This window comes from Hippoglossus stenolepis, chromosome 22 (assembly GCF_022539355.2).
Source record: "Hippoglossus stenolepis isolate QCI-W04-F060 chromosome 22, HSTE1.2, whole genome shotgun sequence".
NCBI classification, from domain to species: domain Eukaryota; kingdom Metazoa; phylum Chordata; class Actinopteri; order Pleuronectiformes; family Pleuronectidae; genus Hippoglossus; species Hippoglossus stenolepis.
Genome location: NC_061504.1, coordinates 9,843,214 through 9,869,272, shown reverse-complemented (window position 1 = coordinate 9,869,272; position 26,059 = coordinate 9,843,214). Strand labels below are relative to the sequence as shown.

At 42.6% G+C, this 26,059-nt stretch overlaps 2 protein-coding genes across 4 annotated transcripts in view; one reads left to right on the top strand and one right to left on the bottom strand.

Annotated features, from left to right (window-relative positions):
- Positions 1-14,025, top strand: part of LOC118101803 (gamma-secretase activating protein) — a 28,757-nt gene extending 14,732 nt beyond the window's left edge. For 2 of the 3 annotated variants that reach the window (XM_047338624.1, XM_035147797.1), the window contains exons 24-32: positions 811-872; positions 3,043-3,138; positions 8,468-8,538; positions 8,797-8,891; positions 9,692-9,811; positions 11,149-11,210; positions 12,932-13,036; positions 13,659-13,755; positions 13,909-14,025. In XM_047338624.1, coding sequence (XP_047194580.1) covers positions 811-872; positions 3,043-3,138; positions 8,468-8,538; positions 8,797-8,891; positions 9,692-9,811; positions 11,149-11,210; positions 12,932-13,036; positions 13,659-13,755; positions 13,909-14,009 — 809 coding nt within the window. In that variant the 3' untranslated portion in view covers positions 14,010-14,025. Of the gene's footprint in view, positions 1-810; positions 873-3,042; positions 3,139-8,467; positions 8,539-8,796; positions 8,892-9,691; positions 9,812-11,148; positions 11,211-12,931; positions 13,037-13,658; positions 13,756-13,865 lie in introns of all 3 variants that reach the window. The other variant, XM_035147796.1, reaches the window with a different exon arrangement.
- Positions 14,026-17,242: 3,217 nt separating this feature from the next.
- The window catches only part of ccdc146 (coiled-coil domain containing 146), a 46,358-nt gene continuing 37,541 nt past the window's right edge, over positions 17,243-26,059 (bottom strand). The window contains exons 19-23 of the mRNA XM_035147478.2: positions 21,927-22,037; positions 21,687-21,824; positions 21,101-21,226; positions 20,121-20,243; positions 17,243-18,436 (exon numbers count right to left, since the gene is read on the bottom strand). Coding sequence (XP_035003369.2) covers positions 18,236-18,436; positions 20,121-20,243; positions 21,101-21,226; positions 21,687-21,824; positions 21,927-22,037 — 699 coding nt within the window. The 3' untranslated portion in view covers positions 17,243-18,235. The remainder of the gene's footprint in view (positions 18,437-20,120; positions 20,244-21,100; positions 21,227-21,686; positions 21,825-21,926; positions 22,038-26,059) is intronic.

The window sequence follows — 26,059 nt, the reverse complement described above, 5'->3', positions numbered from 1 at the left end:
AAGATGCTTTGTACTGTCAGTGGATCAACAGCATGATGACTTTTTTTAGGGGAGCTGATCCCTAAAAAGGGCCTAAAACTCCAATCTTGCACTAGCACCCTGGTTGAAAAAGGGTTAAATGTTTAAATTATAATTGGAAGCAATTGATTTAGATTTAGCTAACAAGCATATAATGAATCCGCCGGCACAGCCTGTCAGTCCGCTACACCCTCCTTGCTCTATTTATATCTGTGACATATTATAGTGCGACATTAAAGAACATCACAGGCCAGCGTCTTGCATGTGCGATCAAAAGATGTGTTTGTGTGTGAGTTTGTAATAATTCATCTAAAAGTCACCAAGCTGGTGTGTGGTCCACTTGTGTGACTGACATAAAACAACTGCAGCACACACGCACGCACGCACGCACGCACGCACACACACACACACACACACACACTCTCTCTCTCTTTTTCTCTCTCACTCTCTCTCTCTCTCTCTCTCTCTGTGTGTCACCCACATACACCCAGCAGGATCGCAGCGACACAACCCCCGAGCTTTGGCATGTATTTTTAAAGCGAATACACCCAGAAGAATCTATAAATGTCTTAGATTCAGTCCTATCTCTTTCTCTTTTTTTTATTATTAAAGTAATAAACAAGTCAGGGTTTTTGGGATTCTTCCATTTCAACTGTTTAATGATGCTACTGCACCGACACACCTGAGGCGGCCTGTGGTCTTCAGTTCCTCGCCGAGCTGCGGCATCAAGGATTTCTTCATACGTCTCTTTTATGTGCACACTGTCTTTCTCCATTGCCTCGTCTCTTCCAGATAAGAAGCTGGTGCCCCTTTTCCAGGAGGAGGACCATCAACAGAGGGTGCTCATAGGCCTGGTGAGAGAGTGTGAAGCTGCAGTACATTCACACACACACACACACACACACACACACACACACACACACACACACACACACACACACACACACACACACACACACACACACACAGGTCAGATTAGAGAGAAGAGGTGAGAAAGCATCCCAAGTCAATTTTAGACAGTAGTTTGATGACAGGGTCGACAGCGTTGGTACTAAACTCATTGAATTTGCTTTTAATTACCTTATGCAACAGTAACAGAAAATCTCTCAGGCCCCGAGTATATCTCAGCATTTAATTAAGTCAAAACAAATTCCCAGTTGTAACTAGATACTCAGTGGAGCGTAGACATCTGCAAAGGCCCCACTCTCCCCTTGAATTCATTCAGGTCACAGTAAATTGCATATACCAGTTCCCTGTATAGTTCTTGTTTTTTTTCACCAAGTTCCACAAATTAGTTATCTGGAAATTGTTGAGAATGTCAAAAAAATGTTACAGAAAGTGAAAAAGTTTATGAGTTTTCCCTCGGATGATGTTCCATCCCTCCACCAAGTTTCGTGAAAATCCTTTCTTTAGTTTTTGCGTCATCCAGTTCACAAACAAAAGGACAGGGTAGAAAACACGATCTCCAATGTTGATATGAAATCGGTTTACAATTCTGAATTCTGCCTTCGCGTGACTTCATTGGTTCAAGATGGCAGCCTTCATATCTGGGATATTTCTGGCTTCATTTCTGGATAGTGTTGTCCATCTTTATTTACAGTCGATGGTTGGATCCAGAAGCCAATTAGCTTAGCAAAGCATAAAGACTAGAAACGGGGAAACAGCTTGCATGGCCCTGACCAGAGGTAACACAATCTATAGCTCACTGAAACACACTACATCTCAGTTGTTTAACCTGTTAAAAATAAGTTAGTGTAGATCATGTGATTGAATGTTTGGCTGTCCTCCGTTTCAAAATAAAAGTCCACTCAAACAGTTTCTGGAAAGATTTTATACTAACGTTCTTCCTCTTGAAAAGCCTCCCGTCAGTCGAACGAATCGTTACATTAGAAAGCATCAGTCCTTGAGTCGCTCCTGACAAAAAAAAACGTGTGGATGCTTCAAAAGCAGGATCCTTCAGCTCACTAAAGAGACAACACTTAACATCCTGACACTCAAAATCAAGCAGCAGGAGCCGAACAGAAAAGAATCAAACGAATCAGCCGCTGCCTGGATTGTTTATCAGCAGCTTTCAAGTGTTCATGCCGGCTTTGATGTCAGATTTTTTTTATACAGTGGATAAATGTGAACAAGCACCGTGTGTGAATTTTCCCTCCACCATCACAAACTGTAGAAGTGATTGAGGCGTAGTGAAGAGGCTATAACGCTTCATAGTAAAAGCATCCCGGACTTTTGATATTCAACGGTTTAGGAGCTGCAGGAGGTGGATTCGTCTTTAAAACTGATAAACACGCCACTAAAGATCCATTGTGAAATGCTGACGGTCGATTATTTCCCTCCATAGTCATCTTTTAAGGTGTTACGCTTCACATGAGTCGACACAATAGAAAAAAACGGGGGCATCTTAAGGTCCCGGCCCTGTATTTTCTTTTTTTTTTCACCGAACGCTGTTTGATGGACAATTTCATAACCTCCAGTTTTCCCTGCGCTCAGCACAGTTTGTAAAGCGCAGATAGCTGCAGTGTAATGGAGTTCAGTTGAGATGGTGGCAGTCGCTCAGCTATTATTAGAGTTACCCTCTGCTCCTGTCTCTCCCTCTCTTTATTCCCTCCATCACTCTCTTTCCTCTTCTTTCCTCTCTCCCACTTTTTCTCTGCTCGCTCCCTTCCCCTCTTCCTCCGCGTCCACTTCTTCCTCTTCTCCCGGAAGGGTATCAAATCATTCTGTCAACTTCGCGCCGTGCGTGGATCTTCACTTATCCTCTGTAGATTTTCCACCTCTCACATCCACAGGACTCTCCCTCACCCCCACTCCTCACCCCTCTGCTCCTCCATGGTTTAATCAATTTTTGGGGACGCTGAAGTCGAGGGGGGAAAAAAAGGAGGTGAACTCAATTTGACCTTTGCTGAGTGCACAGCAAAGTACGCACAAAACACATACACAAGGGTTTGTTCTGAGCCACAGCACACTCGCACACACTCACAGGAAATAATCATTGTGTGTGTTGTTTTTTTTGCATTGCAGACAGTTGACAAGCTTCGAGAACATCTCAACAGACACCTGCCTCGCCTGGGGAAGAAGAAGATAGACTCACTGGTTGTCTGCTACGTAGCCAAACTGGTGGGTACCACGTGTGTTTGTCATGAAAAAGATTAAAAAGGGGACGAGGAGCTCCGTACTTCCCTCTGAACACAATTCTTTTAAAGCTGCGTAGCTCTTAGAGCTTTATTTATTTAATATTTGCTCTTTCTCTTTTTTCTGGGATGGAAAAGTGGCACTCACAGCAACTTTCCCACTGTCTGGTTCGACAGAGCTCACAGATGGGATGTATGTGCTCTTTAAGTTTAGAAAAGGTTGCTGGGAGGCATTAGGTCGCCACTTCAGTCCTCCATAACAAATATCAGCTCTTTTGTTAAGACGTGTGACCTCGCTTTGTGTATCCAGCGAGCGGTTAGCTGCACCTGGGGACTCGTGTGTGGGCGGTGAGAGGTATTCCCCTCCCCGCTTCTCCAAATCCTATTTTTGCCATCCCCATTACTTTCAGTTTCGGGTGGATTTCCTTCTACTTAGATCTCTCTGAACATCCTGATGTGACTGTTCAGCCACGAGCATCCAGGAGTTCGACAGAGTTTCTATTTCGATTCAGTGTGTATCCTTTAGATCAACTAGTGGCCTGCGGGTCAGATACGGCCCTTTTGAAATGTCTATGGCCTCGACAGCCTGGAAATCAGGCCGACATGTGAGTGAGATAATAAAACTAAGCTATATCTCTGATCAGCCTCCACCTGATCCACTCCAGTTCAACCTGATTCTCTGTCTTCTCCCTCTGAGGCTTCACATGGAATTAATTCGTAGCAATTAGTCGACAACTATTCTGTGTGGCCCATGAGCCCCCAGTGATTCTCATATCCGGCCCCTTGCTTTAGATCTAACATAAGTGTTGAATGTATTTCCTTCCACATGAGGCATTTGGAACAATTTAAGCCATAAAAGTTCAAACCTGAAAAAAAATGCAGACCCAAACAGAAACGTCTGTTAGGACTCTATCAGAGGAAGTGAACAGAGTTTTCATTTTGAAAAAGATGCCTATTTGTTTTCTGAGGTTTCTTTACGCTCCCAGACAAATATATAAAGCCTTAAGGTCTTTTCAAATAGAAAATGATTTGTGCCGTGCTGGCTGCTGGGTTCAGAGCAAAGATCTACATCATTGAAAAGTTTGGGAACTACAACTGTTAAACTGGGACACAGGTGAGGAGTCAATGACCTCAGACACGAGGCAAAGTTCATAAAAACAGTCTTTGCTGTCGGAAGACTTCAAACGCACACGGCTACGCCAAAGAACAAAGCTCAGTCAAACACTATAATGGATGACACCAGGAAGTGCTGCAGCGCTGACACAAACTGGCAAGGCGAACGACAGGAAACACAGGGTTTAAGTGCATGAGCTAACAAGACACAGGTGGACACAGTGAAGGGCAGGTGATCAACAGGGGGCGGGGAAACAGACAGGAAGTGAAATGAGGGACAACGATGACTACAAAGTAAAACAGGAACTGACCAAAATGTGCAAAACAACTCAAGGACCTCATTACCCCAATTAAGAAATGTAGTCATGTGTGGCCTATTGGAAAGTGTTCGTTACAGCTGAAGGCCGTTGAAAGGAATCTGAAAAGGCTTTTAGAGATTAGTTTTATATTTTGGACTTTTTTTGGACAAAAATCAAGATACAATTCTTTATTTTTTCTGCTTTTTTACCATTTGTTTTATTTTGCCTCTGCACTGATGACAGCCAGTGGTCGGAGGCCTCATATTTTCCAGTTGTCCGTCTTGTTTGTGAACACAACATTTTGTTTTGGTAGAATAAACGTCACCATAGAAAGCACAAGAACAATTCATTTCTAGACAAATTCAAATATATTTAAATGCACATGTATATAAATATCATTTCATTCTGCATGCCCAACACTTCAAACCAAACTTACGCCCTCAGTATTATCCTCCCACAGAGAGGCAGGTGGGATCTACATAACCAAGTGGAGGGATGTCACCACTCAGTGCCATATAGAGGCTCCCGCTGCTGTAAAGTCAGCCATTAGTATTCCCGGGAGGTAAATCCCTTCACAGCTACGTGTCCCTGAAAGCAGACATACAGCAAATGTCAACACAACAGTATCAAATCAGGTCAAGGGTAAAGCTGGGAGTGAATAGAAAGCTTTGACGTTTTGGGACTTTATGGAATTGAAAATGAAAGTCCCTGCTCACAGCTGGATCAGTCGATGGCTCGGGCTCGGGAGATTTCAACCTTCAGACTCAGAGTGAAAGTAATAGAAATGTGCAAATCTGTAACCGTTTTGTTATTTGTTAACCCGCAACGAGAGAAACGAGGCGATTACTGAATCTGTTCCCCTCGGAGGAAGAGTGAAAAAGTTTCTCGGACTTCTCGCACAAAAAGGAACGGCCTTCAGGGATGTTTCACTCAGATGAAGAACAGTTGAGTAACTCACCAGCGGGGTGAACTAGCATCAGGCTGACTCATACTTTAAAAGCTCAGGGTTGCATCGTGTTTCAAAGCGGGTCGACTCTTCTGCAAAGAAAAGTCTTGTCGGTGCTTTATTGAGACGAATGGTCGAGATGACACAGGTGAGGAGTTGTGAGGTGAAGGAGATTACAGCTTTACAGAGCCAGGCAACTTGTGCTGCGATAGATTACAGCTCCATTGTACATTATTGTCAGATTTATTTATTTCCCGCCTCAGCCGCTACAGAAAACTGAGACACATGCCTTTTTTTTAAATAACGCAGCCAATGTCAGAGCAAAGAACAACACACTAATATATGAATATGAACCACTTAAAAGGCAGGAATACATATTCAAAACAATGCAATGACCTGAAATAGGCAGGAATAGTTTTAATTGTGCAGCAGAAAAGTTATTCTATACCCAAGGTTATTCAACTTTTTTTTCCAGCAGGGGACCCGCACCAAACAAATGCAGTGTCTTTGTCAGGTTCATTAAGACAAATCGCTGATTCTAGATTTTATTCTAATAGAAACCACACGGGGATTACTGCACATGAGTCATCTGTGGCTTTAATCCGCTTGTTTTTTTCAGCACAAAAACATATTTTTACCCTATTTGCTGATTGTCAGGGGCTTGGATTACATCAGCAGCAAGCACAGGAGGTGTTAGTTGGGCAAGAAAGAAATTAGACTTTTGAATAATTTATTTTATACCATTAGCACGCCAGCGGAAGAGCTTCTGATATTTGTGTTGTTTACAGAAGCCGCCAATAGGAGATCTCTGAATTTAGAAATCCCCCCTCTCAGTGTCCTTGTGACAAAGGGCAGGTAACTACTGACCACCAGAGAGCGAATGGATTCCCCTAAAATGCAAGGCACATTGCTTTGTTAAAGTGTAAAGTTACAAAGCCTGAACTGATTTATTGTGACTGCCTGATTAAAAAGACGAGCGGGTATTGACCAAACACAGCTTTCTTTAGGGTCAAACAATTACACACAGACAAGTGAAGACTATAGCGGGCCAGCTTCAGTCCAACGTGAGACTTTTCTCAACCAAGTCGGCTTCACTCATTAGCAGGGGCGTCGCAGCAGGGTGTAGGGAAAGCAGGCAATTGCCAGGGGCCCCGCGAATGGCTGATGCCACAGCAACGGCAATTTTGTAAGAAGCCAGTTAAATTTGATGTTGAGAGATTCCATCCCCTGTAAACTAAAATGACCATGAAACCATCCCCTTTAAACAACTTGTCAATTCTGCCATCCTCTCTCGTCCCCAAATCCTAAGAGAGAGAACTGTGAGTGCAGGTGAGCGTCATTTAGTTACTACTGATGACTTAATCACGGGATTCACAGTAGGTTTTAAAAATTTTAAACCTAATGGCATTGAAAAGAACAAGACAGCACTCTTTGCCCCGCTCTCCCTGCCCGCCTGTCATGTGAGATTGACCATCAGCAGCCCCGGGATGATTCCTACCCGCTTCGGTGACCATTAACACATCCATAAATATTTTACTGTGTTCAGCGGGCAGGGAGGATTCAGCATAAACCTGATAGACACCGCTTTCGCTCTGCACATTCTCGCAACAGGCATGCAGGAGTGTCATCCCCCACAGCCCATCCCCAGCGAATAAGCTCCTAAAGGTAACAGTGTGGAAAAAACACAAGTAATATTCACACCAAGTTTGATAAAAATGTATAAAATGGCAACTGGCAAAGATACAAAAGTAGGAAGCCCACGGACGAGGCCCAGTGCCACTAGCTTTCTGACAAAAGCTTTGTAATTTTAGCTGAATGTCTATCATTTAGGTATCATGTGTTTTCTGGGGGAAGGTCTGGTCTCAAACCCCATGTGTGTTAAACTAAAAACATCTTTAAGACTTATGAGTTAGGTGGACTGGTAAGCAGTGGTATCCAAAAGAAACAGGCCTGCTCCAAAAAAAAAATGTGTCCAACTGAGTCCAAAAAAAAATCCAAATCTATAAAACAGTTCAACAAAGGGGCCGAATCATGACAAGGTCCCTTTTGCCCCGAGGGCCTTGGGTTACCATGGGTCTGACAGATGGCATTTTTTAAGATTGAAATAAACCTAAGAAGGGATGTGTAAAAAAGATCTTGCTGAAGTGAAAGACAAAAAACCGAGGAGCTTATTATTACATTCGTCTCCGACACCTCACATCCATTACATAAAGTTAATTGAAAGCATGCAGCCGATTCAAACTCCCACCCGGGGGTCACAGGAGGACACCTCTGCTGGAGGGTTTCCCACCGGCGCTCAGGATGTGAATGAGGCAGGCTGCCTTCCTGTTATTCAACAGGAGACGAGAGAGTGGTCATTCGTGGAAAGATGGGTGTGTGTGTGGGTGTGTGTGTGTGTGTGTGTGTGTGTGTGTGTGTGTGTGTGTGTGTGTGTGTGTGTGTGTGTGTGTGTGTGTGTGTGTGTGTGTGTGTGTGTGTGTGTGTGTGTTTTCAGCACGCACTGGGCACACTTCAGATGAGTCAAGTGCATTCCACTGATCCCGGATGCTGTCGGATGTGTGGTGAAATGATGTGATGGAGCGTGACTATGTGTGTGTGTGTGTGTGTGTTTGTGTGTGTGTTCCCACTTCAACGCTCTTGTTCAGTGGAAATGAAAATGGGAAGTAGGAAAAAAACAAAAAGGGAAGTGAGGAAACTGATCATCGAGCAACTGTTCATCTCCCAGAGAAAATCGAAAAAGTCTGAAGTGCATGTGTTGTGCAAAATTTCCAGACCTCTGACTCACGCTGCAGTTCGAAGAAAGTGTTTCATTTGAATCTAATTGAGCATCTCCTTCCGTAAGCACTAACTTGTGTGTGTGTGTGTGTGTGTGTGTGTGTGTGTGTGTGTGTGTGTGTGTGTGTGTGTGTGTGTGTGTGTGTGTGTGTGTGTGTGTGTGTGTGTCTGTGTGTGTTTAGCTGGAGCTCGTCAGACACATGCTGGAGTCAGTCTGGCTGAAGTTCAAGCTCGGCCCTCGTGCTTTGTGCTTGTGAGTACTCCTCCCTCGTCAGTTTGTCTTCTTCAAAGTCGTGACTAATGTAACGTGTAAAGCGGGAAGCGCTGACAGTATGTGTGTGTTCACCTTCACGCATGTGTGCTCCACGCCCCCCCGACGCTCCCCGCTGTGCGTGTGGGTCCACACGGGCAAACCGTTGATGACCCCGCTTCACGTGTGCAGTGACATTATGCAACTTTCCCGTCTGAATTTTGACGTGTGTGTTTATGTGTGTGTGTGTGAGTTTTCCAGGAGGCAGCAGGGCAGTCCAGCCGAGTGGTCCGTGTTTCACTTCATGTTTCGGATCCTGGAAGCCACTAGGGGGCTCTGCCTGCCACTCCCACCTGGTATAGTACACACACACACATGCTTTCACTTGTTATAATCCAGTCTGTCTCCATCTCCCCCAGAATAACAATGCGTGTCTGCACCGACACACTCTCCCCTGCACTAATGTAACCAAAAATATGTTCAGCATTAGCATAGTGCAGACACAGAGTAGAATACATTTTCAATCATTTGAATTCATTTTCCAGTGTTTGTGGCCTAAACCCCCCTGTTGCACAATCCCATTACGAGAAACAGTTTGTGGGTTTGAATCCTAAACTGTCCGGGAGCGAGACAGGGCAAGAGAAATGCCCTGAAACAAGGCAGCACTTTGCCAACACTGAAGCTGCAGGTGTGAATGTGTGAGTGGATCTGTTGAAACAGCAGGAAGCACTGCAACAGTTGACTAATATGACACACTGCTGTCAGGTTTACATTTCATGGTTAATGATGGGTGACTTTTTTTTAATATCATGTTTAGTGTATATAACCAAGTAGGGAACGGCGTGGAGCCACAGACTGCATTTAAAGATGGACGACATGTCAGCTACCCAAAGTGAAGCCAAAACATCTCGATAGCCACCTGGGTCCTGGCTGCAGTATAGATCGAAAACCCTGCCTCCTCCATGTTAGCAGAAGGGAAACACACCACACTAAAAAGTAACTTTTAGGAAGTTTAGTTTCAATTTCTTAATTAATGCTCAAGATGGCATCATTTACAGTATATCTTTTTATACCCATTTCTGGATAATGGGAGGAAGTGGAGACACGCTGTCCATCTTTATAAACTAAAGTCTCTTCTTTCTGTTCCTGTTTCCAGGCTTCCACACCCTTGTCGCCGTGTTGGCTGTGCGTTGCCTCCCTCATCACACGTTCCTGCAGTACATCGATCACGGTTTCCTGCAGCTCACCGAAACCTTTTTATCTCGGCTCATGACAGGTACATTAACACACAGATAAACAAACACACACTGATAAGTTGTGTGTTTGAAGTAACAAATGTAAGCATGGACTTGTGATACAGCAGCGATAGATCTTTTGGTTTCATCAGTGTGTTAGGATTTTACAGGTTTGTCAGTGAATGGGAAATCTGACTATTTCTTTTATTCAGCCAGTGTGAGTGTTTTTTCTTTATTTGTCATAGGCCCAGAGAGGTTGGAGGTCACACTGATACTGTGTAGTTTAGTGTAGATTTCATAGGATGTGCATTGTTCAAAGGCCAAACCCTGTGACTGGGCACTGATGTCAAAATAAACAAAATATCTGGCTTTGCTTGTTGCTCTTGATCTTGATCTTGATCTTTCTCACGAAGAGAATAAACGAAGGCCCTCAAAGATGAAAAGTATATTTAAAGGCCAGAGTCCAAATGGTTTCAAACTTCAAAGTCAAATTTTTTTGGGCTTAGCGTATTTGGCTGGGCTTGTTCTTTTTGCCTCATTGCAAACAAACACAAACATGTTCTCATGTTCAAGTTTTTCTCAAGCCAATCAGTCGCCTGTAGCCTGGGTGCGGCCTTTTGATTCACTCCTGATGTGTCCTTTTGGTTAAAGCAGTAAATTCAAACCAAAGCTAATTGCCAACATCTACAATTTGTTTTGCTGATTTGCGCAAGAAACAAGAAAATGTAGCTGAGGCTGATGAGATCACTTTTTCTTTGGAACACGTGGGAGTTGGGCAAGATCAAAGGACGACGGGGTCTCTTTTTCTTTTTCTCACTGCAACAAACACGCCTGCCACCAAAGCACTGGACCATTGGCTGTGTCCTAATTCAGGGGGAGTCGGAACACAAGGATTAGTATTCTGGGAAGGCCGAGATGAAATTAGAGGGAGCATTTCCTAAGGATCCACCCTTCGGATGCTTCATTGACCGGGAATGGAAGGACACATTTGTTGGCCACATTTGAAGGAGCATTTTGAAATGGGACAGCCGAGTCGCGCTACTGTGACGCAATTGGTCTTGAAATGTAGCTTTCGATTATCTGGTTTGCAAACAGCCGATTATTTTGCCTTGATTAATAAAAGGTCTGTGATAAAAGGTCTGTTTTCTATCAAAGTGAAACATCATTCCAATGTTTTTCTGTTCATGGTTACCAGTCACCATAGATATATTATTAGCAGAAGCATTTGGAGGAACTGTTATAACAGGAAGAAGTTTACAAACTGCCTCTTCTGACCACTACATAATCTTTTTTGACCATATAGTCTTTCTGGAAAGTAGAATCAGTGTTTACTTCCTCAGTATTTTTCAAATTTCTTCTCTGTTTTCTTTCTGTTTAGACCTTGACAACAGTGACGTCAACGAGAGACTCAAGTTCAGCATTCTTAAGAGACTACCTGAGGTACTTCCATATGTGTGTGTGTGTGTGTGACATTTCTAATGCAGGGTGAGGAGAGAAGTTTTGCAGCATATTACCAGAACAAGCCTGGAGGACAGAGACGACCTGGAGGACAGGTCCCTGTCCAGAGTGAATTTCTCCCCTTGGACGGATGGAAGTAAAAATAATGTATGTGGTTCTTATCATCCTGTCTGTAAGCGAGGGGGGGGGGGAGTTTCCATCTTTCCTTGAACACTTCTCTCCCCAAAATTCCCATTTTGGTGCAATTAAGAGTTTGAAGTTATTTTGAGTCTCATCTCCCTCAAGCCAATCACAAATCACCTGTGTTATTAGCTGGTAAGTGTGTGTGTGTGTGTGTGTGTTCAGGATGGAGCTGTTGTTCCTGTGTGGAGACAGTATAGCTCTTTTGTAGGTGTGTGTGTGTGTGTGATCAGAGGAATGTTGGAGTGTTTATTTTTTGTTTAGTGTCTCCGTTCTGTTTCCTTCCTGTCAGACATTTGTTTGGTAAGTTTTGCAGGCAGGGAGAGAGACATCACACAAGACTACACACACACACACACACACACACACACACACACAAACCAGTTCTTATTCACAGCCAAGACGTTAAGTTTACTGGAACAACTTGAATTATTATGAATTATTTGTTGCTAAGAACTTAGGAATGACTTTAAACACAAACTCACAGATAGATTTATGGATGAACCTGGTGCAGCTCAGTCAAGATGTAGAGGGGAACAAGAGATTTAAAGATTTATAGATCCCTTTATGTTTATGGTGCTCTCTCAGCTTTCTCAAGCTGAGACATAAATGGTGGAATTCTTTTGAGTTTATTGAAGTGATGTACAGACGCTGAAAAACACAAATCACTGCTTGTTTACTCATATTCATATTTAAAATCATGTTGAATGATTCTAATCAGAAGGACTTGTTTCTTTTTTCTTGAGCTTTTTACATATTGCATATGTCAGGAAGCAACATGAGTTTTTATCATCTCCAATCATCAGAATCACACAATATAAAATTCAGTTTGAGTAAAAAAAGATTCAAAAAAGTACATTTGTTTCAATCATTTTAAACTTTATTTAGAGAGCACTTTTCAAAAACTGAAAACAGAAAATACCTGAAAACTGTACAATAATAAAAACAATGGAATAAAGCAATAAAACAAACAAAAAAACAACCAACCTTTATTTGTATTGTCCACAATCAAAAATCACAATTCAAAACAATCTATAAAATGTGTGACATCCTCTGTCCTTAACCCCCAACTAGAGTGTGTAGTAGTATAGTATAGTAGTATACCTCTTATACTACTACTACTACTACTACAATACTAATTACAAGAAGCCCTGATTATGCAGTGTATTAGTGTGTGTATGACTGAGTAGAGTTACTGAATCTTAATCCTTATGTAGGTAGCTGGTTTTTGCTCCTATGAACTTGAACAGAGTCTTGAAGTGACTCAGCAGCTCTGGATCCACTTGTGTTGTTCCTCTCACAACACTGAAGGTTTCTCTGGAATCCCTCATTAGCAGTTGGCTCTACAGGGATGGTTCCCAGTTCCAGTTGGCGACACAGAAAAGCCCAGATGTTCACATCCTCCAGGGACCATTTTTTTATGACAACATGAGCTAAATGCGTAAAATCTAAACTCCTGTGTGTGTGTGTGTGTGTGTGTGTGTGTGTGTGTGTGTGTGTGTGTGTGTTTGTGTGTGTGTCAGCCTATGGAGCAGAGGATCCACCATATGTGGGATCATCCCGTCAGTTCAGCCTCGATCTCCAGAGAGTATGTCAGGACTCTGCTGGAGAAACGCAACAAAAACAAGGTAACACACCTGAAATCCTGAAAAATGGGCTTCTTTATTGAACGTGTTTTAAATGACCCCCCACGTAAAAGGCTAAATTGTTCATACACTTTATTTAATTATTCAGAAATGAAGCCAAAATATCCTGGATACGAACTCGGCCATCTTGCGCATTTGGAGCCAGAGTCAATAAACTGTACAGCTGTCAGTCACAGCTGTCAATCATGGCGCCATTTTTATTGCATCAAATAACTAATTAAAACCAAACTTACTGGAAAAACAATGTGTCATTTATTCATTTATTTGATGTCTCCTTTGACTTTTTAGTTTAGTCCATGTCCTACTCACTAACATGGAGGAGGCAAAATGAATGGCCTTAACTACAGTCAGCTAACAGCCGGAAATCAAGATGCTTTGGCTTCACTTTGCTGTCATGTCGTCCATCTTTATTTACAGTCTATGGTTTAAAAACAGTGACTCTTGCTGCTCACATAGCATGAAGCTAACTATAGCTTCAAACGTTAAAACTGCGACCAGCTTTGTTGAAGTAAAAGAAAATGAAGTTTGCAGATTTGTCTCGACTGTGTGCAGAAAACATGACGAAATCCACGCTTGTGTTTTTGTTTTTCTCCTTCGTCCTCAGGAATTTGCATTCACCAGCAGAGATAAGCCCGGTCTCACACCCGAGTTTCTGCCTCTTACCTACCTGGCAAAAATACTCTCGGATATAGAGGAACAAGGTAGTGTATGTGTGTGTGTGTGTATATCCTTCCTGGTGCGGATACAGACGTCTCCGGAGGATTAAGACTGAGTGTGTGTATTCTGTGTGTGTTTACATCTGCTGCTGTAGCCTCTATAATAAGCTCCAATCTCCTCCTCGTCCCGTGTTCCAGCTCTGAACCCGTTCGAGGAGCAGGAGAACGTGGACGCCAGCTTCGTGGAGGAGACGGCGCTGAAGCAGACTCTGATACTGATGGGCTTTGAGGAAAAGTGAAGAAGGCGGAGGAGGGAGGGAGGTGGGGAGGGGGTGGGGGAGGGGGACAGCGGATGGATGGATGGATCTTGGGAGAAACAGATGAGGGGGAAAATGCGTTCGAGAGCACAGTCATCATCGACTGGGCCTCGAGGACAAGTAACAGATGGGTGGATGGTGGAGGGCCAGGAGTGAAGGATGAACGGAGAGATTGAAAGGCAGAGCGCTCGTAAACAAGCTCGGGCTGGTTGATGACAAATTAGGGCGGAGCGGAGGGATAGATGGATGGAGGGGGGGGGGAAATGGAGGATGAAATAAATAGTCCTGGTGGTGTGAGGGACAGTATGAACAGGACCAAAAAAATTTAAACACAAGGGAACACAGTGAAATCTTCGGTTGAAATATTCATTCAAAAACAAAAAAAACGCTGGCAGCTATTTATACGAACTCGATATCTGTGGCAGCGACTGTTCTCTCCAGTGAGTCGCACACTTCTCCACCGTGTCGCACTCAATTTATGGACATCAATGTCAAATCCTGCGCTCAGCGTTTATAAATCAAACGCACTTGTTTATCCTCCTGTGTTTCCTCTAACGTCGCCGCAGCCAATCAACTTGATTGCACACCGACAAAAGCTCTGTGGCCCCGGTGCCTTGATACGTTGCATTAAATCTGAGTTAAACAGATTCTCTACAGGAAAAAAAGTGAGATTTAGTCGTCGTGTTACTTTGATATCGTGAACTGAATGTACAATCGAGCCTTAACGGCAAATACGATGATTATTACTTTACACCAAATGTAAATGATTTTCAAGTGTTAATACTTTAACCAAAAATAACAACATTAAATTTCCGGGTATACGTGTGAGATATTTAGGGACATTCACACTTTGTCGCTGGCTGTCATATGGACGATAAGGGCTACGTGTATGTTTAAAACGTTTGATGCTGATGCTAATATCCATGTTTCAGTTCAGTACAACAGACCTTATTTGAGAGAGATGTTTAACAACAAAACCATCAGAGTTTTCAGAAAACAACTGTACCATAACTTTCACTAACAAAGATCGTCCAAATTCAGATTTTAAGATAGACATTTTAACTTTAAAAGAAGAATAAACACTTTCTTTGTAAAAATTGCTATAAATTTGTTAAATATAAATGTTTTTTAACAAAATACAGCATTTCGTACACAAGCAACTGTACGAAGTTTATCTTATGGGATTATTTTACCTTTAGAGGATAAAGTTCTTACTCGTACAAATAAAAAGTTAGGTTCATTAAAATGATTCACGCTCTTGCTTGATTGAAAACACGGAGCCGTTTGGATGTGGAAGTGCTACATGGTCCGATACAACCTGTGGCTAACGTTAGCAAACTCAAGCTTGATGTTGCTCTATGACGACATCACAATGCTAAATCAACCAGAAAATGATTTGCAAACCACGGAATCAAACAAAAATAGTATTCGGTTAAGAAGGCAATAACAGCTGAAAGACGTTTACATCATTCACTCACCACGCACACACACGCGCTCAAACATCTGGTTCCTATTGCGCAAACTTGTGCCGTCAATCACGACGGAGCTCCAACTGTAAGTGGAGACATTCCCGGGTTGCGGCGGTAATGTACATGTGTGGGATGTGTTCTCGGTGTGTGTGTGCGTGTGCGGTTACCCTGCGCCCCCACACAAGAGTAAATACCAGAGATTACTTAGATCTCATGTCATGCTTTCATTTGAGAAATTACATAACAATCCTCTCGGGGGGGGAATTTGACCTCATGTTCCTTATGTTTACACAAAAAGAAAAGTTTTGTAAGATGAAATGTGAATAAATAGATTTTTTTTTCTCCAAGCTTTCTGTGGGTTTTTTTCTGTTATTGCCAAAAACATGGCAACAGATCGGCTCACTTTGTTTTTCCGATGAATTTCCTTTGAACCTCGAAGAAGTGAAACATTAGGAAACGATGTGAGTTTGCAGTCAAATATTTCGTAGCCTGAAAAGCTCTGCCGAACAGGAAGTGAGCCGTCATGTTCATCTGGAAGTTTGAGGGCTTTGGACGGATTTACACTAAACTCAGGAAATAATCTCAGCACCAGTCATCACACACACACACACGAGTCACATTTAGGGAGGAACACACCCATCGTTCTTTTGAACACGCTCACAGTATCCACCTTGAGCGACACCCCCTTCACTTCACATCATTTGTCTTTAAGGGAATTCCTCCTAATCGCTCGTTCTGCGCTCCATCGCCTCCTCCGCCTCTTTGGTATGCAGCCGGTGTTATGCAGCCGGCTAATAAGCACAATCAGGGGGCTAAATTAATCTGACAGCTCTCACCATCAGCCTGCCATGGATCATCACACACACATCACGCCGCTGGGTGGACAAGGTTGGCTGGAAAATCAGATAGAAGTCAAAGCCGCCGCCTTCTCGAAAACTCTCTGGGAAGTTGACCCAAACACTGCGAATCGTAAAACCTGGCACAACATGGTGCAAACTGATGGTTTCCTAATGTTTCTGTCTGACTCATCCCCCTCATCTCTGTCAGATGAGCTTAAGAACTCCTTCACCATCACTGTCAAGTGTTTATTCAACTGTTAAATCATTACTCGTAAGTATCGCTAATAGTTACCTCCGCTAAAGCTGCGGTTTGTTGTTTTAACACTTGTTAGTTAGCAGGATTAATAAAAAAAAATTGAACTGATTTACATTTTGGAGCGAATACGAATAAATAGTGAATCCAGGTTTTCTTCTGTCTCTTTCTTTGCAGTGTTTCTCACAGAATTAACCATGGCGGCAGCAGGCGTGCACATGCACATGCATGAGGGTCGCTCAGAATCTGAGTGACAGGTCCACTGACTTTAGAGTGACAGAGAAGTTCGAGCACTGCATCGTAAACACACGACTGCAGCTGAAGCTGTGAGGTCTGGCTGTCTGCGTGGGCGGTAAAAACTTTATGAGCTATAGGGATTGGGGGATGGATCCGATACACATGCTTGACCAATCGCAAGTCAGTTCTGCAGCTGTATCAAAACAGTAAATAATAACAAACTTACTAAAAAATGAGCACTTGGACATCAGTGTGATAAAGGACATCAACTATGAGAAAAATATATTTACATGAATTTTGATTTCTTTAGTATGGTCCATGTCCCATCCACTAACATGGAGGAGACCAGTTTTATGACCTATACTGCAGCCAGCCACCAGGCGGTGAAAGAGACACTTTGGCTTAACTTTTGGGGAGCTGTCATGTCGTCCATCTTGTCTATGGTTTTATTCATTACTTTTTCAGGAGCTAACGAACTGCTTCAAACGTTTAGCTAGCTACCCGTTAGATGAACTATTCAACTGTTAATATTTTCCTTTTAGGCGTCAATTAATCTTCATTTTCTTTCAATGATTTATCCATTTCTTTTTGTGCATAACTCAAACTGCTCATCCATTAAGCTTGAGCTAATTATTTCAACTATTCAAACCGTTAACTTCAGAATCAGCCACGGTGCATAACGTCAGTGTCAAACACACACACATGCTCACAAGCTGTGATCCCCTGTGAGACTTTTCTGTCTTCACTCTGAACTCTCCACCCCGTTTACAACTTCACTTTCATCCGTTTTCCACCACGACTCCCTTTTTCTTCAGCTGTCGTCTCCCGTTCCTCTTCATTTAAATTCTCCGCTCTCTTTGTCATTCTCCATGCTCTTTATAGCCTTGTGTTCCTCTCCATATTTACATTCATGGTCCCAGACATTAAGAGCTTAGACACGCTGCCGTTTATTCATCGGCCGCAAGATTACAAGAGCGAGAGACAACAAGGAACACGCAGAAACATGTGGAATGAAGAAGAAAGATAGTGAGACAATTCAATCTCCCACGTTTCCTGTTTTTCACTGGACTTGTTGTTACTGTTAGCAGACTGCAGTTAACTCTTACCAGGAAATGTAAAAAAAAACAAAAAAGGGAACTAAATTACAACCAGATGCAGTCGACAAGTACACAAACAAGAGAAAACAGCAGTGGTGGGTTTAGGGTGAAAACACACACGAGGAGCAGGGAGGTGCAGACACACATTTATTGATTTGCCAAATGCAGTAGAAAATATATTTAAAACATTAAATTCTCAATTTCTTAATTTCCCCTGACAAGTAAAAATGAAATATCTCTCAGGGACACTTTAATGAAATGAGTGCAGCCATGATGTGTACGCATACATTCCTTGAGGTGCACATGTTGTTTCTTACATCTCGATGGGTTTGAGCGTTGGTTTACGGATGTGTCTCATGTTGGCTCCTGGCTGCGAGGGTTTGAATGGCGCCTGGGCTCCGTAGGGTTTGGGCAGAGGGAGCGAGTCGGTCTCGGGGATGTACGCGTTGGGACGGCTCTCAGCCGTGGTGAACTCTCCATTTGGCAACTGGTTCCACTCTTCTTCTTGAGCCAGCTGCACACACACACACACACACACACACACACACACACACACACACACACACACACACACACACACACACACACACACACACACACACACACACACACACACACACACACACACACACACACACACACACACACATTTAATATTTGATGCAAGTCCTCTCGACCTTCAGCTAAATAGTTAAAATTCAATTTCCCTGAATTTTAATCACGCAAATGGAATAATTACTTCCCACAACTTTTCTAAACATCTAAAGACAAGTGCAAGGGCATCGCTGAACAGTTGCGCTCAGGATCTCAAGGCTGCTTAAAATTTGATCCATGAATCTTTCTTTTTCATATTAACGCCCATCAATGAAAATACATATTAGAGAGATCACGGCGCTTTATACCATCAAGACACTGTCGCTGCATATTTTCATTTATCTCAGTGACAGGTGACGAAACGCAGGAGACTGGAACACAACAGGATGAATTAAGTTATATTTTAGTTCAAGGACTAAGGTTGTAAAATATATGAATAAAATCAAGACCAGTAGTCGAACTATACTTGAATTATATGGTAGAAAACTGACAGTGGTTGAACCCAATGAGGCTGATGGGTCAATTTGTAAATATTCTTTTCAGGAATATTTTAGCTCTGTTTTTAAAATACCTCCGTCCACAAGCGTCGATATTCTTTTTACAAAATATCTCTTGGGAAAAAATGCTCAAAAAGCAGGTCAGGCCAGTAGGGGGCGATAAAATCTACATCAAAGATCCGTCAACTACCAGTAACGAATGCTGTTGTCCAAGTCAGATTTGGCGAGACAGACATCTGTGAATGTCGGTGGTGCAGTGATGCTAAATTTAGCTGCTAACTTGTAATTAGACCTAGAGTTTTTAAATCTGCACTTTCGAAAGAATTTTGTTAAAATCTCTGTTGTGGCGACTTAAAACATCGTTTGCATGTGGACGAGAGAGAGAGTCATATCCACGTTAGTGTGGACAGGGCGGCACTTCTCCCTTTGACTTTCATTTGACTACATCATGGAAACGGACTGAGCCGAAATGTCACAGAGGCTTCAAAGAGATGGAGATTCCCCTCATGCGTATGAACAGTTAATCTGCTGGCATGTGATCTGAAGAGTGCACAGAAAAACAAGCAGTAATGGCAGGAAAAAAACAAACAATAAGTACAAAAACATATTCCTCTTCAGAGAAAACTTAAAATGTAGGATAAATAATAAGTGTAAAAAGAAAATGCAGGCCGCAGATGTGAATGCGGGCTGCTGCGGTGGTTTCTGAGCCGGCGGCTAAACGCAGGGACGAATCGGGTGAGAAAGTAGCGATGAGTGTAACCGCAGACAAGCTGCAGACAGCTGGACTCAGACGCCACTGATCCCTGTGTTTGTGCTGCTCTTGTGAGGACAGCTTCCACTTCTGTTTGTCAGCATGTCTGCCCTTCATGTCCCTGTGATGTGCAGACTTCAGTTCCTGTCTGGTCTCTTGTGGGTGTTAATAGTTTTTACTCCCTTCTCTCAGTCTGTGTGTGTTCAGGAGTACAGCGACACTTTTGTTCCTCAGAATCCGAATCGATTCTCGTGTCCCTGCGCTCTTTCTTTTCTCTTGGTCACTGTGTCTTCTACTCTCGCCCCTCGGTGCTTTAATGGCCTCCTGACGGTGGATCTTTGTGTGCGATTCTTTACCTTCTCTCGCTCCTCTTTGTCCCTCTGCCGCCTCCTCTTGTTCCGGAGCATCCTCCTCCACTCCTCCTCCATCTCAGGGCACGGTGGCAGGCCCTGCTCCTGCCGCCGCTGGCACCTGTCCATCTGGAAAAATTGAGAGACGTTCACTTTGTATTCCCATCACTCCGTCCACTCTGCACTCTCCTGGCTTGACTCGGGTCTAACTGCGCCCGAAAAAGCAGATGGTCGAATTAGTGTCAGAATTTGGACGATAGTTATGCCTCTGCATTTTCTACATCGGCGTCTGCGGCGGCTGCACATCAGCTGCCGGGACTCTCCAGGTTATTAATACGCGGCTCCTGAAACATTTACGAGGCACGTGGGGAATCCTCCCTTTTTTTTTTACTAGTTAAATTTTTTATTGAGACAGAAAGTTGTGAGACTTTCTGCCCAAACCAGCGTCACACTTTCAAAATGTGTTGCTTACATAATTCTTTTAGCCGATGGCTTTAATACTTTCCCTGCATTCTGTGAACATGTTAGGAAAGAAACAAGCTGTGTTCACAGAGAGCTGTATGAACTCAACATTCCTGTACTGTCTTCTCCAATGCTGAAAACAAACATTGACCCAACACCGTCTAAAATTGGGAAAAATCATCTCTCGTGTCTGAATTCAACTTTCTCCGTCACCTCGTATTCGTTTATTTGTTCCTGTTCAGTTTCTTTGTTTTCTTCATTTTCATTTAAGAATGAAGGAACATTCATTTCTCTGTCTGTTTGCCTCAAGATTTATTTTTCAGAGGAAATAAGCAAAAATAAACAGGTTTGAGGTGAAACATGTGACACAGTGAAAACTCATCTTGTCTAAAGTTGCCGTCAGTGGAGAGTGACAGAAAGAACCGAGAGGAGAATGTGCAACTGAGATCACAGTTTGCACACAGAGACACGTTGTTGTTGTGCTGCGAGTGTGTGAGTGTGTGTGTGTGTGTGTGACCTCTGACCTGGAGCTCTCTCTCTTTGATCTCTTGCTGTTGAGACAAAGAAGCAGCTTGCTTCATGGAAAGTTCGGCAGAAACGGCCATCAGTCGGTGGGTGGCTTCGATTATTTGGGCTCGGATCTCGTTCAGCTGGAGGTCGAAAACACACGCACCCAAACACACACACACACACACACACACACACTCATTAGGGGAATCTCATATTGATTCGTTTAGATACTCCCCCTGTAAACTGGCTTTTGTTTTTGTTTTTGTTACACAACTGTTAAGGTAGATTTGCCCTGAAATGCTTCCACAGGCTGTTACATGGAATAAACCTTGTTCCACAGGCTTTTCATAGTTTGTGCAAGAGAGAGAGAGAGAGAGAGAGAGAGAGAGAGAGAGAGAGAGAAGCAAGTGGAGGAAGTTGTAATGCTCGGTGAACTAAACACTGGCTCTGCATGCTCCTCACATGGGCCGCACATGCTCCTCACAAAATGTGAATGATATAACAAGTGTGTTAATCGGTGTCGGAGCTTGTGTTTGTTTGTGTCTGTGCAGCATTAAAAGCTTTGTCTCTGTCTGTGCGCGAGTGGATCTTGTCGTCTACCTTCTTCCCCAGCGAGAGTCGGTCCTGTCGGCAGTTCTCATCCTGCTCGCTGAGCGGCTTCGAGAGACGGGTCACCTGGTCCACGAGGAGAGTTTTTTCCAGCAGCTGCCTCTCGCGTTCGGCAAGATTCACCTTGAGCTAAATACGCACACAGAAAGAGACACAATGACTATTGCCTTGCAGAATCCTATGAATCCTTTGGAATGAAAGACTTAAGATCTTTGCAGTGTTGTTCAGTACCTGCTCCATTTTCCTGACCAGTTCTTTTGTCGTTGGGTCGTCGCCTTTTAATTCTTTGTAAGCCACAGTTTGATTCAGACATTCAAGTGTCTTGTCCCTGGCTTCTGAAAGCTGAGACATGGAGGAAATTAGAGACAAAGTAAAAGACCAGACTTCAAGTCAATACACATAGAAGTACAGTGTACTCAATAATACCATGGATGCAGAAGTACATTTACTTCGTCACTATACTCAAGTACATTTTATTTACATTTTATACATTTTATATCAACAAATATCTTTTATGACCTTTATTCGATGTGACAGACAGAGAGAGTTTAGTGGTGAAAGAGGGGCAGAGAGAATGGGGGATGACATGCAGCAAAGGGCCTCAGGCTGGAATCGAACCCGGCCTGCGGCAGCTCCACCAGGTGAGCTGTACGCTGCCCCACATTTCTACAAAGCTTGTTCACATTACCTTTAGGAATTTAAAAAACAATCAATAATGAGAGAAGTATTGCTCAATCAGAAATACTTCCTTTATGTCTCTCTCCTGATTGACGTGGTGGAGCTCGCTACTCTCATATGAACACTCTTATACTCGTAATACTTTAAGTATATTTAAAAGCAAGTATTTAGTTAAAGGTAAATAAGAAGAAAAGTACTTTTTGTGCATTTTTTGTCTATTTATGTGCAATTTGATCACTCTCTCTCTTCTCTATATATAAATTGTTCATTTAGGACAAATGGTACCCATTGAGTCGCTGTCATTGCTGTCTACTAATGAAGATAATGCACTAATTTCCCCCAGGACAACACACTTCACGCAAATGAATAAGTAAACAATATAAAAGTATAAAAACAGGAAATCTACAACTATTCTGCTACTGTCTGTGTTTCGAGTGTCTTCTCCTCCAGGCGTTTAAGATACTTATTTCACTGGGGATTTCACAAAAAAAGACATTTCTCAGCTAAATGTGGTGCCTATAGATGGGAGCTATACTCCCTGCTTGGTAACAAGTCCCTGGCAAAGTGCGATAAGAGAAACCAAATTTTAAAAACACCACAGGATTCCTCTAAGGTGCTGTGTGTTTTTTTTGTGACAGCCCTTAAAGCAGCGGAGGAGAGGATGCACGACTTAAAACACAGAAAGTTAAAAGAGAGAAGAGAGAAAAATGCAGCCAGGAGGACAAGAGATGACGTTGACAGAAGGAGAGAGGACAGCGCCTTGAGCTGACACTGAAATGCTGGAGCTGACATGATTTACTCATTAATAGTTTATATAAACCTGACTTTAACATCTTAGACATTAATTAAAAGGCAGTGACAAGCTCGTAACATGAAAACAATATCGGTTTCAAAATATTTAAGAAAACAATTCAGCTCTGCGGCATATTTCCTAGACCTGAAGTACACAATGTGTTTTGTTGAGTAACACAAGGGGAGCTTTGCTTCAAATCTATCAAGCAAATGACAAACTTTACAATGGTTCAAGCTTCAGATATTTATCTTCTGATTTCCTGTGTTTTATATCATTGTCAACACAGAAGAACAGTCCATACAAACTTTTCCCCGGGTATTGTTGAAACATTGAGTTAAGTTCATTGAGATTCTAGAGGACAACGTTTTTTAGGAATACCAAATATGTTGGCTGGAATTCCGGGGGGGAAATGAGACACAGACTATTTCCAGCTGATAGAAGGGTGCAGCCAAAAAAACATTGTGTAAACAGGTCATGTAGCTTCAATAAATAGCTCGGAATACGGTTTATTGTGTGGGTTCCATACAGTGCGAAATAAGGCTTTAAAAAATGTACTATGTGGAAAATTAAGTTTCTATTAAGGGATTAATTAATTGAATAAATCTGTGTTGAATAGTAATGTGTCAAAAATAACAGCAGTTAAGAGAATCATTCAAACTTACATGTAGGCCATTTCATTTTAGGAAAAACATTGATTGTAAAATCTTCCGTGCAGATAAACCAGATAGGATGAACACAAAGTTTTCTAACTTCACTCTACAATATAGACTGTTTATAAAAAGCTCTGCACACAACGTCCAGCTCACAATAAATTAAAAGTGACAGTACATTGTAAAACAGTTTGAGGAGGACTCACTAATCACAAGGCATAATTCTGATGTAGCTCCGGAGCATAAACCCAGGACAGCCCATTCCAAACAGACACTGCACTATAGTTAAACTAAAACAGAATAATGATCCATATAATCTAACCACCATCAAGATTAAATGGAGTCACTGCTTCATGGCATCAGACTATTTCATGAAAAAAGAATTCTATTATCCTGAGACAAAGATAAATAAGAAGTCAGGTGCAGGGAGTGTTGATAGAAGTGAGCAATTAAAAGCAGCGACAGAATCTCAACAGGGACATGAATGCAAATGCCCACTGGACCCAATGACAACAAAATAAAGGTGGTCTATATATAAAAATATATGAAGCCGAGATGATCAAGGAGCCATGACAGGGACCGTAAAAGGAACGTAAGCAGAAAATAGAAAGAAGGAAATAAAACACAAATCAAATGACAGAGGAAATATTAATAGAGTCCAGCGAGGGAAACAAATTTCAGTGAAGAGGAAGTGATTGGTTAGACGGCAGAATGTAAAGAGAGAGGAAGTGGGGGGGGGCGTCCAGGAGAAAAACAGCATGCGGAAAACTGCTGCACACAGGCGGTCTGACCCGACATGACCTGCGTTATGAAACAGCAGCTTCCCGCCATTCAACCATACAGCGTGTGCACGTCTCCGCACCTGTGGGTGTTTACGTGGCTGTATCTAATGCGAGAGTCTGTGTGTCAGGCTCCGAAGCGGCGTGGAACAAAGTGATGGATCCCGTTTCCCCTCCCGCCATGGACGAGACTAATGAAGCTGCGCTTACGCAAACAGACAGCGGGTCTGATTAGATGGACTAAAAGTGTTGAGCCTGTTAAAAAAAGATGCTGCTCGCTCAACATCACATGACTGGACTTTTAACTTGATAGTATGGGCTGCCATGTGATTAAACGAGGTGTTTGTCAGGCTCAAAGCACGGAGGCTCAGGAGGACATTAAAAAGAACTTGAGAGGCAGAAACACTGAGCTCATGGACTGAGGAGATGAGAGCGGATCGGAGGCTGACAAAAGACTGACAGACTAAGGAAGATAAAGTGGAGAGGAGCAAAGGGAAGACAGCATGAAGCCCAGAGTGAGAAAAAGGAATGAGAGATCGAATGTAAAATCAGACATGAAAGACAGAACTGGAGAGACAGGAGACGCTGAGAAGCAGGAATTGGAGCCGATCAACTGGGATCAAGGTTGTCTGCGGTTTTCACAGAGAATTTGACTCAGAGAAGAGGATCCTGTCCATGGCGTGAGAACGTAATGCAAGGTGGTGATTTCGAAATCAAAATTAGGAAACAACGCAGAAAAAATGTTTCCAATTTAGGCTGAATGAACAAATGAAGGTCATCTATCCACCTATGCAACAAATTATCTATACCGCTTATTCTTTGATGGACGCGGGGAGGCTGGAGCCAATATGAAGGTCACCCAACTGCAAAATATGATACCACACTATAGTAGTGGAGGCTAGGCATTTTCTTTCCTTCTTCTTTTTATCCTACAAAGCTCCATTAATGTCCCGACAACCTATTGTGTTGTTAAAGGTTCATTTCCACTCCGGAAGTGAAAGTTAGCAAGCTAGGCTAACCAATAGACCAATAAAGATTCTCAATCGCCACCAAGTGGTTGGCGGCAGTATAGTTCATGGGTCCCGCCTTATCCATGTTTGTTGATGGGACATGGACAAAACTGAAAACTGGAAATACAGGTCAAATTTTTCTCAAAGTTGGTTTCTGTCAGGAAGTTCCTGTTACACTGATGTTTGTCAAAGTTCTAATTATTATTTGTTTATTTATATATATGTTATTTGATGATATAAAAAACATGATGAAAAGTCAAGATTGACAGAGATGTATCTCTGTTTTGGGTCCAGTTGTGTTGATGACAAATGATTAGACTGTAATGCAGGAAACGTGCTGTGACTTTTGACTGAGTCAAGGAGAGAAAGTTCTCAAGTCACAGATGAGACTACCTTTTCTGGTAGTTTCCACCCCACAGAGAAAACTAAGGTATGGAGTATTGTCAAACATTAG